The 15,764-nt window shown below is 31.2% G+C and overlaps 2 protein-coding genes across 2 annotated transcripts in view; both read left to right on the plus strand.

Moving 5' to 3' along the window:
- The window catches only part of LOC134693540 (uncharacterized), a 50,127-nt gene extending 49,280 nt beyond the window's left edge, over positions 1–847 (plus strand). The window contains exon 21 of the mRNA XM_063554377.1: positions 755–847. The gene's annotated coding sequence lies outside the window, so the exon portion shown is untranslated. The remainder of the gene's footprint in view (positions 1–754) is intronic.
- A 1,080-nt stretch (positions 848–1,927) lies between these two features.
- The window catches only part of LOC134692326 (transient receptor potential cation channel subfamily M member 2-like), a 38,023-nt gene continuing 24,186 nt past the window's right edge, over positions 1,928–15,764 (plus strand). Inside the window, exons 1-6 of the mRNA XM_063552778.1 lie at positions 1,928–3,318; positions 3,963–4,069; positions 5,682–5,785; positions 8,772–9,063; positions 13,308–13,393; positions 15,164–15,212. Coding sequence (XP_063408848.1) covers positions 3,183–3,318; positions 3,963–4,069; positions 5,682–5,785; positions 8,772–9,063; positions 13,308–13,393; positions 15,164–15,212 — 774 coding nt within the window. The 5' untranslated portion in view covers positions 1,928–3,182. The remainder of the gene's footprint in view (positions 3,319–3,962; positions 4,070–5,681; positions 5,786–8,771; positions 9,064–13,307; positions 13,394–15,163; positions 15,213–15,764) is intronic.

Genomic DNA, 15,764 nt, shown 5'->3' on the forward strand with positions numbered 1-15,764 from the left:
ATATTGAAATAAGAGTTTTCCTCCTTAAATTAAATTCAGAATCAAACCATTTACAATTCAATCTCCCCTTATGTCATTGGTTATTCTCAAAAGTCTGAAAGGCTGCTTTGTGAAGTTTATGGTTCATGAAATGCTTGAATTTCTTTACCATTCGATGCCAAATTACATCTTGTAATTAACTAGTTAAAGGTTTTTATCATTTATAACCGTCTAGAAGTATATGCATTTTAATAAAACACCCCAAAATATTAATATCTTTGACAAAATAAGTTACTAGTATTCACAATGGCAGTTAACATTGACAATCAAAGCAATTTTTCATTTAACACATTTAATTCAAGACAAATGATACATTTATTATGTAGGCATAAAAAAAAAAATATTAGACATAAATATGATAATAAGATATTCGAAGATGTAGTGTGAGCACCCATGAGACAAAACGTCATTCAAGTCACAATTTTTAAAGGTAAACACGTGGCAGGGATCATCGCTAAAGGGTTTTTTATTGTCGAAATGCACATGAGGTGGAGAAAACTTGGTATCACATATGATATCATTAAGTAAGGACAGTAATATTTAATTACGTTACTTTTTCAATTTGTCTCCTGCTCCTACATTTGTAACATATTTGTGTCATGTAAAAAGAGCAATCAGGAATTAAAAGAACTAAACAAATTGCAACTTATTTGAACTTGATTTCAATAACAACCATCATTTTGTGTTTTATTAAATGTAAATGCGTTCATTTCAGGGGAAATACACTGATATATATCCGAATGCATTATCAATGTACCTTTTAAAGGAAGGAAAATGGAAGATTCCAAAAGAACACATAACGAAGTCGTTTAACCAGAGATCAATCGAGTACATTTACGAGAAGGTATACACATATACAACTTGAAACAAAGTTACAAGAACATACAGACAACAAAAGGAATTGACCATTTGTTTCGTTTGCACATTGCCAAATTCTCAGTTTATTTTAGAACACAACTGATTTGAATCATACATATTCAAATTGGGTAGCTCAAAATTTACCTAAATAAAAAAATAAAAAAAAGGTGAGGTAGCAAAATGACTGATTGATAAAAAGTATGCACGGAGCAAACTAATAGGTGTACTGAATATGTCTTATACCTCCATTTTTCGTTATTGTTTAACCTTCGCAAACCCTTAGTTGATTTAATTGTATGATACACTTATATGTTATGTGAAATGTAAATATGATGCTTAAATTCTTTAAAACGAACAAATACAAGTAGATATTGTTTCGAAATTTTGAACTTTTCAAATTACAAATGAGTTTCTACCAGGTGAATAATTAACCAGAGTTGTGTGCGGCAAAATATTTTGGAATATTCAGTACTTAGTTCTCTGGAATATCGTACTTTACTTTTCTTTGTTTTTTTCTCTTTTGATTCGATCATCACTGACGATTCGTTTGTAGACGAATTTCACGTCTGCTGTACACAATTATTATCTTTGTATGTATATATATCTCCGAAGATTTATTATCTAAGATCATAAAATAACTAAATGCGCACACATTTATCAACAGTAAAGCGTTTTGTTTAACTGTGTAATGCACGTATTTTATTTTATTATGTTTTAAATCTCAACTTTGTATAATGTAATCACTTAAAAAACTTACAATATCATAAGCTTCTCTTGTGAAGATATATGACCTTGTTGTAAACTAATTATAATGCAAGCTATGTACTTTAAAAAAAATCAAGTGTCTATCTGTTAACAATTTTAAAATACGATGTTTTCTATTATTTATTGTTTCACAATAAAAAAAAAGTGTTGTATTTCTTTTGGACAGGATTTGGCAGCTGATTTTAAACATGGATTGTGGTTAGAACTTCAAAATGACACAAATATGGCCTTTAGATCTCCGAGAATGGCTGGTATTATATATGAATATTATAATCGGCGTTCTTAAATCTACCAGATTTGATAAAAATCCCAACATAGACAGAAATCAACTTTATTTTATCAGCAAACTACTAAACAAAATGTTTAACCTCGCCACATTATTTATGTATGTGGCTGTCCCAAGTCAGGAGCCTGTAATTCAGTGGTTGTCTTTTGTTCATGTGTTACATATTTGTTTTTCGTTCATTTCTTTACATAAATAAGGCCGTTATTTTTCTCGCTTGAATTGTTTTACATTGTCTTATCGGGGCCTTTTATAGCTGACTATATGCAGTACGGGCTTTGCTCATTGTTGAAGGCCGTACTGTGACCTATAATTGTTAATGTTTGTGTCATTTTGGTTTTTGTGGATAGTTGTCTCATTGGCAATCATACCACATCTTCTTTTTTATATGTATACTCACATTCCTGAACGATAGACAATTGGCCTATTTAAGAAAATCTAAATTTCAAATAACGTTTTCCATCTAATTATTATCCTATAAATATATGATTTTTACAATTCATGTTATGTCTATTGGACTGCATATTTCTTTCACCATAGTATTTATACCCCCAACTTTCAAATTCAATCAGAAATATAATTCAGGACAAGGATGGCCAAAATGTATATCATAAAAAAATTGGAACCTGTTATCTGTTATAATTCATTCGATTAGGAGTTTAAAACTTTCATCAATTCTTTAACCAGTTATATAGTGATAGTAAATATTAAAAATGAATGCTTTATGATCGAAAAGCAATTACTTTTCTACATTAGAAAGATTGTGAACTAAACGATCACATCTATACAGAAGAAAAAAACTCAACAGAATATCGGAGAAGCGTACCCATACCCAAATAGTCATGCGTGAATGCGTTTATATTTATACAGATTTCGTCGAAATCTAAAGTTTACATTATACAGCTTTTGCATGCGTTACAGTTTATGGGCTCGTATCTCCTATTAGTGTTTTATATCTACCCGCGAGACACAGAAAATATAGGGCACTTACAAAAAATTCATCTATATTCATTCATATTCCCTGTTGAGTTAACTAAAGACACATAACAGAATTAAATGGAATGTTTCACTCAAGAATAATGTTTTCATTTTAAAAGAAAATAATAAATCAGTATTTTACTTTATGCACAAGTGTGATGATATACATCACATTCTAATATTGCAATGTACCATTAGAATATAATTTTAATCAGCTGGCAACAGTCAAGAAAAAACAATAGATACATGAAAATAATTAATGATTTTTTTCAAACAAGAACCTGTTGAAAAGAAGGAAGGTCTAAATGTTGATAATATTTCTGGCATCGACAGTGATTCCGATGATGATAATGACGTTGAAAATGCTGCATTTGAGGAACATGATAGCCATATAGGTAAGCCAGTAGGAAGAACAAATGGTCAGTTCTTTGAACATTGTACAGATATAACTACCCATATAAACTTTTCAACTGAATTGATAATTGATTATCTATTGATAAGATCAAGTTTTTTTTTAAATATGAACAAAGTAACTTTTTTCTTTCTTTTGCTTTTTCGTACTTGGAAGACAGTCTGGTGCTAATATCCACATGTGATTAATGTTCTATATTGTGTTGGCTTATTCACAGATTATACTATTGTACTGCTTTTTTTAATTTTCAGACTTTTTTCAAAACAAGTACCACCCAAAACATCAAAAACTAACCGTACATGACCCTCATGGGTATTTAAGGTCGTTATAAAACACCATTATTATTTCCTACAAAACCAAATAAATAACGGAATTGTTCAGTTAGTTAAATACATAAATGTTCACCATTAGGTCAAGTTGTGGAATGAATAAAAGCTCAACAATCTGCAATGTTAATCAAATTGATCGTTTTATCATACTGACGAGAAGCCTTGATAGAAGTCAATACATTTTGATCCTTGTTTTATTCTTGTAAGTCAATCTTTACGTTAATTATGCATATAAATCAAAGTCTATGTAAAAATATAATACAAAGGTGTATACATAATGAACGTATTTATTTTGAAGCAAAGGAACTGAAGGTGTCAATATCGGAATTGTATGGCCTGATATTTTTGGCCCTTTTACAAAAACAGTATTGGAAGGGAGCAAAACAGTTAATAGAAACTGGATGCGTAAGTAATATGTCTATCAGTAATCAATAACATGACTTGACATATCCGTGATTATCAGTTATGATTCATTATCTTACCTCGTATAAATTTCTAGGAATGTGATCGGTTAAAAGCGCCCTCGTAGAGTCCGTGTATATTTGATTTTAGGTTAGCAGGGAGGCGGGACTAATCTCATACACGGTAAGTATTGGTTTTACATCCCTTTATATTCCTTATAAGGTAGAAGGGAGGCGGGGCTTATTTCATACACGGTTAGTAGTGGTGTTACGTCCCTTTGTAAAAACAAAACGGTACTGAGAAAAAAACGGAAAGGTTTCAACAGACGAAGAAAGTGATAATTAAGATTGAAATAAATTCACATTTAAACCTAACAAGTGGTTATTGTTGAAATATGATTTTGTATTACCAAAGGAAGTAGTTTTATAATGCTAACAGTATTGAAGACTTGCTCATTTTCATAGGTCAATAGTGTGAATCGTATTTCACGTTAAGATATAAAAAAGAAGATGTGGTATGACTGCCAACGCGACAACTATCCACAAAAGACCAAAATGACACAAACATTAACAACTATAGGTCACCGTACGGCCTTCAACAATGAGCAAAGTCCATACCGCATAGTCAGCTATAAAAGGACCCGATAAGACAATGTAAAACAATTCAAACGAGAAAACTAACGGCCTTATTTATGTAAAAAAATGAACGAAAAACAAATATGTAACACATAAACAAACGACAACCACTGAATTACAGGCTCCTGACTTGGGACAGGCACATACATCAATAATATGGCGAGGTTAAACATATTAGCGGGATCCCAACCCTCCCCCTAACCTGGGACAGTGGTATAACAGTATATATACATTTGTACAGTCGGTAAGATAAATTCGTTACATAGTTGGCTAGTGACCTTATACGATATATATGGATTCAGTATATTCCATATGAGGATTCGAGCTTCGCATTCACCCCATATGGAATTTACTGACCCAATATATACCGTATTATGTCACTAGCGCACTATGTAACTTATATTACCATCATGATGTCAGTTTTGTTTTCAAAATCTTTATCTCAAATTGAAGATATTGATTTGGGATATCATAGAAGAAATTTCGTTCATAAATGGGATTAAAGGCAAAAAAACCCATCCTTACTGCTCCAGTTCTGTTATAGGTTATGATAATGAATAAATATCATACGGTAACTTTCAACCTTCAAGCTTTTTTATAATTGACCTTTGGTTAATTGTTCATTGTTCATTCCACACTCTCTGCTGTTATACATATTTATATAGAATATTATAATTGTGTCTGTTTTGTTTATGATATAAAAGATGTTGCTTCTTGGTTTATTAAACTGCATTAAAAAGATCTATAGTGTTTTCCCCCAAGCATTTGCCAGTTCTTTAAATATAAGTTACAAAGATACGAATCATTGAAGTCGTTACCCTTTTGTTTAAGGTGTGAACACATTTTATTTAAGGAAAGCTCCATAAACTACACATTTATTCTTGTTTGTTTGACAAAATATTTAAACCTAATACTAGTAATCTAGTGTTGTTGTAAAATATAAAAAGCTATCGATATGTGTGTTTTTTATTTGATTGTAGATTCGAATCCATCATATTCTTGTTGGGTGCGTAATATTAGAAAATACAGCGAACAGCTGGCAAACTGCTCCACTTGTACAAGACAGGCTTAGAAGATTGAATAAGTAATCAATAAATGAGTTTAAACATTTAAGATTTTTCAAATGAAGTGTCTAAAGATTTCGTTCATTTTCGTCCCTGCAACGGTGGTCTTGGCATTCACTGTGTTTGATGATATGTTTATGTTAACTTAAAGCAGTTCCGTACCAGGGTATAACACATCCATATCTCACAAACAATTGTTAGCACTAATGTACGTGTAGGTTAAAAAGTGAACCAAAAAAAAAAGAAAGTGGTAAAAAGATATCAATCAAAAAAGTTGTTGTTAAAAAGCATAACAAAACGGTATAATTCATAGTTATCATTAAATATCAACAACAAAATCAGAAATCAATATTCCCTTACATATTCGTACGTTTTGGTTGTTGACCTTGAAGTTATTTGCATAATGGTATAAGTTTATTGTTATAAAATAGAAAAACGATGGGAATATGAAAACTTTTTATCAATTGTTTATCAACAACATATCTATGAATAAAGTAGATGCTTAGCTACTATAGGTAAGCGTAATTAATAGTTTACATTACGTTTCGCCTTAGATTATTGGATATCTAAAATTCAATCCGTAAAATGATAACTTTCTCTTTCAAATTTCAAAGGGTCCCTTCCGGTGTCATTTGTTTGCAAACCATATTCTTCTGCTTAAGGGCATGCGATACAGTTTTGATCCCGTATTTACATTTTCATAAAAACTCAATATAGACTATTTTTTACCCGATTAAATCAAATATGTAATAAAAAATATACCTACTTTTTGAGTAAAATGACGTCGAATTTGGTATACTTGCTCAAAAATAGGTTTGTGGCCGTATTTTCCCTTTCGAAAGAAAGACATCACTTTTTTGTTTTAAAAGATACATACAAATTTTTTTTTGTTAAATACTTTGCAATTTCTGTATTTCATAAATATCCTAAACATTCATACATTTTTTTTTCAGAAATAACTCACATCTGTCAAATGTTCATGAATGTAGAAAAAAAAACATCATTTTTGCTGTATATTTATCAAATTAAAAAAAATGCACTATCTACGTTTTCATGAAAATTGGCATACATAATTTTTTCACGTAAGCAAACCAAATGGCATTTTAAATAGTTATCAAAGGTACCAGGATTATAATTTAGTACGCCAGACGCGCGTTTCGTCTACATAAGACTCATCAGTGACGCTCAGATCAAAATATTTATAAAGCCAAACAAGTACGAAGTTGAAGAGCATAGAGGATCCAAAATTCCAAAAAGTTGTGCCAAATACGGCTAAGGTAATCTATTCCTGGGATAAGAAAATCCTTAGTTTTTTTCGAAAATTCAAAGTTTTATATTCAGGAAATTTATTAAAAAGACCACATATTTGATATTCATGTCAACACCGAAGTGCTGACTACTGGGCTGGTGATACCCTCGGGGACGAAACGTCCACCAGCAGTGGCATCGACCCAGTGGTGTAAATAGTTATCAAAGGTACCAGGATTATAATTTAGTACGCCAGACGCGCGTTTCGTCTACATAAGACTCATCAGTGACGCTCAGATCAAAATATTTATAAAGCCAAACAAGTACGAAGTTGAAGAGCATTGAGGATCCAAAATTCCAAAAAGTTGTGCCAAATACGGCTAAGGTAATCTATTCCTGGGATAAGAAAATCCTTAGTTTTTTCGAAAATTCAAAGTTTTATATTCAGGAAATTTATTAAAAAGACCACATATTTGATATTCATGTCAACACCGAAGTGTTGACTACTGGGCTGGTGATACCCTCGGGGACGAAACGTCCACCAGCAGTGGCATCGACCCAGTGGTGTAAATAGTTATCAAAGGTACCAGGATTATAATTTAGTACGCCAGACGCGCGTTTCGTCTACATAAGACTCATCAGTGACGCTCAGATCAAAATATTTATAAAGCCAAACAAGTACTAAGTTGAAGAGCATTGAGGATCCAAAATTCCAAAAAGTTGTGCCAAATACGGCTAAGGTAATAAAAAGAGGAGTCCTTGAACTTTTTTCAAGTTAAATAAGTTTTAACGATAAAAATCAGTCGAAAACTGAATCTTTTCCCGATAAGTCCTAGTTCGACGTCGCGAAAATAACAATTTACTTTAGCAACGTCATTACCTCCCATGTAACTGTTTTGTATGTCCTTAAGAGTACGTGACTGGAAAAATGTGTATGCAATATTCTACGTTTATATCAAAACTCGTTTCTAAACATTAAGTTCGAATGTGCTTTCTTACTGTTTCAACCAAAATCCAAATTCAAATAAGAATAGATCTTTTCTTTAGCACTAAGAAGGTATTAAATGATTTCGACTTCAAATTTTTTTTATAAATATTTCAGACCTTAATATATATATATATATCTTGATGCTTCCCTTATCGCTCAATTTTTCAAGAAATGTTCTAATCATTTTCATGTCTTTCCCTTCCTACGTTTTCCTTTTAACTCTGGCTACAAAAAAAATCACACTTATGCTTAATACGGGGAAAAGTGAAGTATATCGCTATTCAATAGTCATACAAAGATTTAACTGAACAAATCCGGGTCACTAACTATAACCGAGGATATCAACAGAACACGTTAACAGAAACACTGCTAGAAATGAAACCCGCCTGAACATATGGAAACGGACTTTTATGATAATAAATGCCACATTCTTGACTTGGTACTGGACATTTTAAATAGCTTAATTCAAAGCTCAAATACAATAAATAAATAGAATACAAATGTATCTTTCCTGACTTGTAACATGCAATACTTTATGTAGAAATTTGTCGACAACACCTCTCATTGGTGTGACATTGCATTGCCAACCATATGGCAGCAAACCAAACAAGCATAGGTAAAAAAGTTGTTAATGTCTTTGTCATTTTTTGTCTTTTGTGGACAGTTGTCTTATTGGCAATCATACCACATCTTCTTTTTTATAAATTCATCAGTCAATACTTTGATATAATCTATTGTATGTTCTCATCTTGTCAAAATCATTGTTTTAGGGCCTTCACGCAGAGGGCATCTCGCATTTTAGAGTCTATATATGAGACTGACAAGAAAATTGAAAACGATAAACAGAAACGAAATAGACCTTCTGGAAGAGAGGTAGAGTCGAATAGTAAGGAGGAAATGGAATTAGGTGAACATATCAACCATGCTGGCAGACTGTTACTAAACCATGGATACATCGAAGATGCTATAAAAACACAGAACAGAACGTTTTTGGACAACAAAGAAGTGCGGAATATTATAAACAAAATGTGGTATGGATTAGAACATAGAGATCTAAAAACGGTAAGAAAGTACACGTTGAAACTATGATGTTTTGCAATGTGTATATTTATATGCTAAATAACGAACATCTAATTAAAAGGTATCGTTTTGTGCATAATTTTATTGTTTTACCAGGTATTACCCCTTAATTTTTGCAAATGCTTAATTCCACAAATTTTGAAAATGTATTAATATTTATAAATGTGCATTATTCTATTTAGTGTAAAATGTGGTAAAATAGTGTAAAAATTGTCCATAGGTGATTTGTACCTATTCCGGAATAGTTGTGTGACTGTGATTTTTCCGTGGCTGAGTTAAAATGTTGTTTTAAATTTTTGTTCTTGATATTTTTTTGGCATTGAAGTGAGTGCTTAAATTTCAAATATCGTAGCTGACTACTGTAATTTTGTGGGTAATTTGATTTCGTTTATTTTGTGGATAAGAATTATCCACGAAATTAAAACCCAAATGAAAATTTAACTGTAGATTTAATTATTTCCTAAGCTGACAAAATCTTATTGACATTATATAATTGAGGAACATGTCTTGGTTATTGTATAGAAAGGTATATACTTATAGGTTAGACAATAATTGGTCATGTTTTATGAAGATTTAAGCCCAAGGCGAAGCCGAGGGCTGAAATCTTCATAAAACATGACCAAGTATTGTCTGACCAATTTAGAACATATTCACACTTTCGAGTGACCTTACAAAATTAGCCTTTCCCATTGAAATATTCAAACCTTAAAAAGAGTTCACATTTTATAATGAACCAAAACATAGGTAATCATCATTTCAATGGATGGAATGATATAGCACTGACATAGTTTGTGAGGACCAAATGGATAAATTGTTTTTTCTGCTTCAGGTAAAATTTAATACTAATATATCTTGAGATTTTTTTATTTTAAAAAGCAAACAATGTTATATAAATCCCCTTTTCAAATTTGATTTTTTTTTTAAATATAAAACTCTGTATAAGCATTTAAATTCAGACCATTCAACGTTGAATGCTTACTTTTTTTATTGATAACTTTATATGTATTGTGTTTCTCCATAAAAAATCCTTTGCTTTATATATTAGCAGTCTGAAATTGTTTTCTTGAAAGAAAAAAATATCTCTCAAATGCCAGGTTTATAATAAATAGATATTATTTTACTTTACATCCTTACCCCATTGATTTTGTTTATTCTATATACATGATATATGTGTACCATTAGAACATTTATGAAAATTTGAAAAATTCACAATAATTTGTTATAATCTTTGCTCTTTCATCTTTAACCAATAGGCTCTTTTTAAAGGGAAAGTGCCTCAGGTGATTGTACACTTCATTAGTGCAGTTATTAAGAGTTCACTTTCTTAATTAACTGACAATGAAAAGTCATTCATGTATAGCATTTCATAGTGCATGGAAAACTATGTACTATGAAAATTAGAGAGTGAAAAACTGACTTTTTATTGGACAAGAAGGGGTGAGTATGTTCTAATATGTAAATTATAGCGAGGGGCTTTGCCCCAAGCTCTTATTTTCATAATATTTACCTTTCTATACAATATCCAATTTAGAACATATTCACAACTTGAGTTATCCTGTTATTAGTCTATTGATATGTTTTGGCTGACTGGATGTATCTCATTTACATAGTTTTGTAAATCTACTCACTATAATATCATTGTAAAAATGGGATTTCAAAAGGCCCTTGACTTTAGAATGTAAAGAAGGTAGCTGCTGGTGTAAATATGTGTATTGATATAAGCGCTGTTTTACTATACATGTACTTATTTGCATGGAAAGATGACAAAATAAATTGACCAAGAGCAGACAATTCTTAATTGCAGTGAAAGCTTTACATTCTTGAAAACATTTTTTTAATTTCACATAAAACCTAAAACTATCTTGAAAATGCGTATGAATGAGTACAAACAGTTGGACCCCCTCCCACATCTTTGAATGACACACCTTTTAAAAATGGCTGGATCTGCCCCTGGTATGTACCCATAGGTAGTCTAGTGAATAGTTTATATGCATGAAATATTTGTCACTAGACATAAGGCAACCAATTATAGACCAATTTATGACTAAATATATCAAATTGCTTTATAAATATTTTTTTTCAAAAGATTCATAGTTGTCTCTTTTTGTGTACAAAGTAATTCCATGGAAGATATTAGAACATACTCACCCCTTCTCATCCAATGAAAAGTCAGTTTTTTGCCCTCTAATTTTCATAGTACATGGTTTTCCATGCACTATGAAATGCTATACATGAATGACTTTTCATTGTCAGTTAATTTGAAAGTGAACGCTTAATAGCTACACTAACGAAGTGTACAATCCCCTAAGGCATTTTCCTAGGGAAAATAGCCTACTGATTAAAGATGAAAGAGCAAAGATTAAAATAAAACATTTTAATTTTGCAAAATTTCATGCATTTTTTTTCTATATATGTACACATATATAGAATACACCAAACAAATTGGTAAGGATAAATAAAATGATATTTATTCAAATTATATACCTAACATATGAGGGAATTGTTTTCTTTTTCTTTCAAAAAAACACAATGCCAGACTGCTGATATATAAAACAAAGGATTGCATTCGGAGAAACACAATACATTTAAATTAATCAATAAAAAGTAAGCATTTTATTTGAATGTCTGAATTCAAATTAACAGAGAGTTTTAAACTTATAAAAAAAATCAAATTTCAAAAAGGTGTTTTATAAAACATTGTGTTGCCTTTTAAAATAAAAACCAATTAAGATATATAATTATTAAATTTTACCTGAAGCAAATGAATCTATCCTTCACAAACTATGTCGGTGCTATTTCATTTCATCCATTGAAATGATCATTACCTTTTTTTTTAATTTAGTTCATTATAAAAAGTGAACTCTTATTTAGATTTGAATAGTACAATGGGAAAGAATAGTTTTGTAAGGTCACTCGAAAGTGTGAATATGTTCTAAATTGGTCAGACAATACTTGGTCATGTTTTATGAAGTTTTAAGCCCTCGGCTTCGCCTTGGGCTTAAATCTTCATAAAACATGTCCAAGTATTGTCTAACCTATAAAAGGATTACAAATTTTAGATTGAGTTGTACTTTAATCAAGGTATAAAGTACCATAATTATTACTCTTTATTTTAATGAAAGAAACTTTTTTAATTGTCAAAACAAAATTTATATCAAAAGATTAATTAGTAGGATGTTAAAAATCTGTTTGAAAACTAATTACAGACTATTTAGTTAATTTGGAACACAGAATTTATTTCAAAATAGCCAGAAGCAATTTTTGTTGTAATATCTTGATTACAATACAATGAAATCTTACCCTTGTGGTCATTCATGCGTAGTTACTTAGTACACGGAAAAAGTATGTACTATGAAAATTAGAAGGCAAATTCAAGCAATTTGATTGGACGAGAAGTTGTAAGTATGTGCTAAAAATGCATACAATGAAAAATAGGTTAATTGATTTTACCTCGATATTCAAAGGTTTTCTTTAAGTCAGATGATAATCCTAACATTTTGTTTGTACAGTAATAAATTATGACAAAGAACTGTCAATCAATGTCATTTTACATTTTGATGCGTCTGAAATGCCCTAAGGTCGTAATACATTTATTACACAATCAGTGTCCTTGGGTAAAACATTAAAGGTGTGTAAAAGCCAATTAGCGTGTACAGGTTACTGGTGCTCACTGTTACTATGAAATGTAAGTATTGATTTTTCAAAACGGCAACAGTTCAGATCAGTTTTATTGAGTATTGTCAATTATAGTGACATTTACATAATTGCTTTCTAAACCTCAAAACCCCGAAAATTAATCCCCACGAACTTACTTTTGGGATAAAAAACCACGACATTTTAACCCCCACAAACAATAATGTTTATACAGTATTTAATAAGGGTATTATTAAAAGTAGATTATAGACTTCAAATCGTCATATCCGATTGGTTGTTAAAGGCCTTATATTAACTTTGATTGAAATCATATGATCGACTGTATTGACACTCTAATAATCTTACTCTGATTTAAAATAACGGTACTTTGAAATAAAAACGGATCATTATGAAAACAAGCAGTTTAATGACACCGTTTTGTGCACATCGAGTAGAAGATGCTGTATTGTTGACACACCTGTTCTAATTCTGTTAACAGTTGATATCAAAATGTTTGTTTTTCGTCCCTTGTTTGTCGATTTTTTCAATGAGGTACAATATATCAACAATTTTATACCTATTCAACGTTTTAGATCCTTGGTTACATTGCTCTCGCAGCTAATCACATCATATTGTTACCTTTGCTGATGGTAACTATGGAAACACGTCCGACGCTATGGTAAGTTACTAGTAGGTAAATAAAAGAACTAAAAACTACTATCATTTTTAAGATGTTTAGTGTGTACAACTGTAAATCGTTATAATCTACCACGAATCTGCCAGACACCCGTTTCGTAATTTAAGAGAGTCCAAAGCCCGTAAGATGTTCCAAGTTAAATACGAAGAAAGTTTTTCTTAGCTAGTGATCAAAGATGAGTATTAAATAATTCGCATTTTTTTATTTGAAAGTTGAATTTAAACACAAAAGTCTACTACTCGACTGTTGCCGATGACCAGCAGTTGCACTAACCCAGAGGTTTTAAAGGCTCATTGAAAGTATGCAGTTTTGAACAGCGGATACTACTGTTGTCTTTTTCTTCATATAGACAAACCTGTCATAATCTTCGATTCGTTTGAGCAATTATCTGTCTTTTACGGCTAATTTACGACTCTCCCAAATCATGCAAATGTCATCGCTATATAAATTAACTCATTTCAGCGGTCAACTGTATATAACGGCTATGGGTAATTGATATCAAGCACACAAAAAAGTCATTTCAATTTTTTATTACGGTCATCTTATTGTTATGAATGCCAACATAATCACTAGGAAATATCTATGTGTTGAGTAACGCTATCAAACACACATACGAACCCGTTTGCAACAACGATATCATAACGTAAGGAGATTCGTGAATTCTTCATGTCCTATTTCTTTCGGTTTCAATTCAAAACAGTATCAACGACTTATTTTACTCAAATGAAAATGTATTTAGAAAGTGTTTTTTTTTTTATATTAACGCTCAAAGAACGGAATTCTTGTGATCTTTTAAACACTAACACACTTTCCCTTGCCTCCATAATGTTTACGGTCGATGTCGGAATCGGATTTTTTAAAAACCTCTTTAAGAAAGTAACATCTCGTGTGGTCACTTTTTAGATTTGCTATTCATCATGTTCATGAAAGGTTTGATTGTTTACCATATAGATATTTTCATCAGACTCGTCGATTATTTACGAATTGAAATAGTTCATTGTAGTTGGCAGCAAAGCAACCGCGACGTTGAACAGTTTTTGCACTGAAAGGTTAGACAGTTAATTTCGAAACTGAAAATGAACTGTTAACACAAATACAGAATTATTGGAACACTGTGACTAAAAAATTGTGTCTGCTTATAGCAAGAGTACCAATCATGATTTTCTTGATAGAGGCTTGTTGATCACAAGAAAGCTATTAAATCAAGAGTTCAAATGGTGAAGTTGAAATCATTCCTTCGTAAATTTTACGGACGCCATCACGAGTTAGATAACATTATGGAATAACCGTTTCACAGATGCTATCGGATATGTTCCTTACGTCGTAACTACAATCGCCTTCTCTTCATGAATGTGTCCTACCGAATTAGGCTATTTACCGGATTTGTTATAACATGAGAAACACGACGGGTGCCACATGTGGAGCAGGATCTACTTACCATTCCGGAGCACCTGAGATCACCCCTAGTTTATGGTGGGGTTCGTGTTGGTTATTCTTTAGTTTTCTATGTTGTTTCATGTGTACTATTATTTGTCTGTTTGTGTTTTTCACTTTTAGCCATGTTGTTGTCAGTCTATTTTCGATTAATAAGTTTGACTGTCCCTTTGGTATATTTTGTCCCTCTGCTATGCTTAAGTTATTCCATAACGTTCAACAGACATTTGCAAAAGTAATACTTAAACTTCACAACTTAATTTAGCTAAATTGAACACAGCAACCTTGTTCAAGAAACACCAAATTATATATTTTCAGGTTATATAAACAGTACAAACTGCCATTCATGAAAGTTTGCATTCATTTGGTATGTTTTGTTACATTAAATGGTCGTGGTGTAACATATTTAAGAAAACTAAATATTTAATATATTATAGATTAAGACAAAATCAATTAACATGTTGCACCATGACTGTTTAATTTGTTAGGAATCATTTGACAGAAACACGTGTTGATCGGATCAGGTTTGTTTGTTAGAACTAGAGTCTAAAGACGTTGTTGAACGTTTGTCAATCAAAATACTAGTACTTATATATAAATATTTAGACCGAACAGATAAGGGACACTACTTTCAAATATATACAAATATCGCAGACCAAATTTATTCGTTCATATTGTGTTTATTCACCTTTTTTGATTGAGTTAAGCCTTTCAATTGATATTTTATCGTGTGTATTTCTATGTTATGATGTTATGCTATTATTCAGACAAAGGGAGAAGATTTTGTACCATTAAAAACGTTTAATCACGCTACAAATGTTTGCACCTAGTCAGGAATCTGATGTTCAGTAATTGTCCTTTGTTTATGTAATTTCTGGTTTATGTGTTTCTCGTTTCTCGTTTTTTATATTGATTAGAC

The sequence above is a fragment of the Mytilus trossulus genome, chromosome 12 (assembly GCF_036588685.1).
Source record: "Mytilus trossulus isolate FHL-02 chromosome 12, PNRI_Mtr1.1.1.hap1, whole genome shotgun sequence".
Classification (NCBI taxonomy): Eukaryota; Metazoa; Mollusca; class Bivalvia; order Mytilida; family Mytilidae; genus Mytilus; species Mytilus trossulus.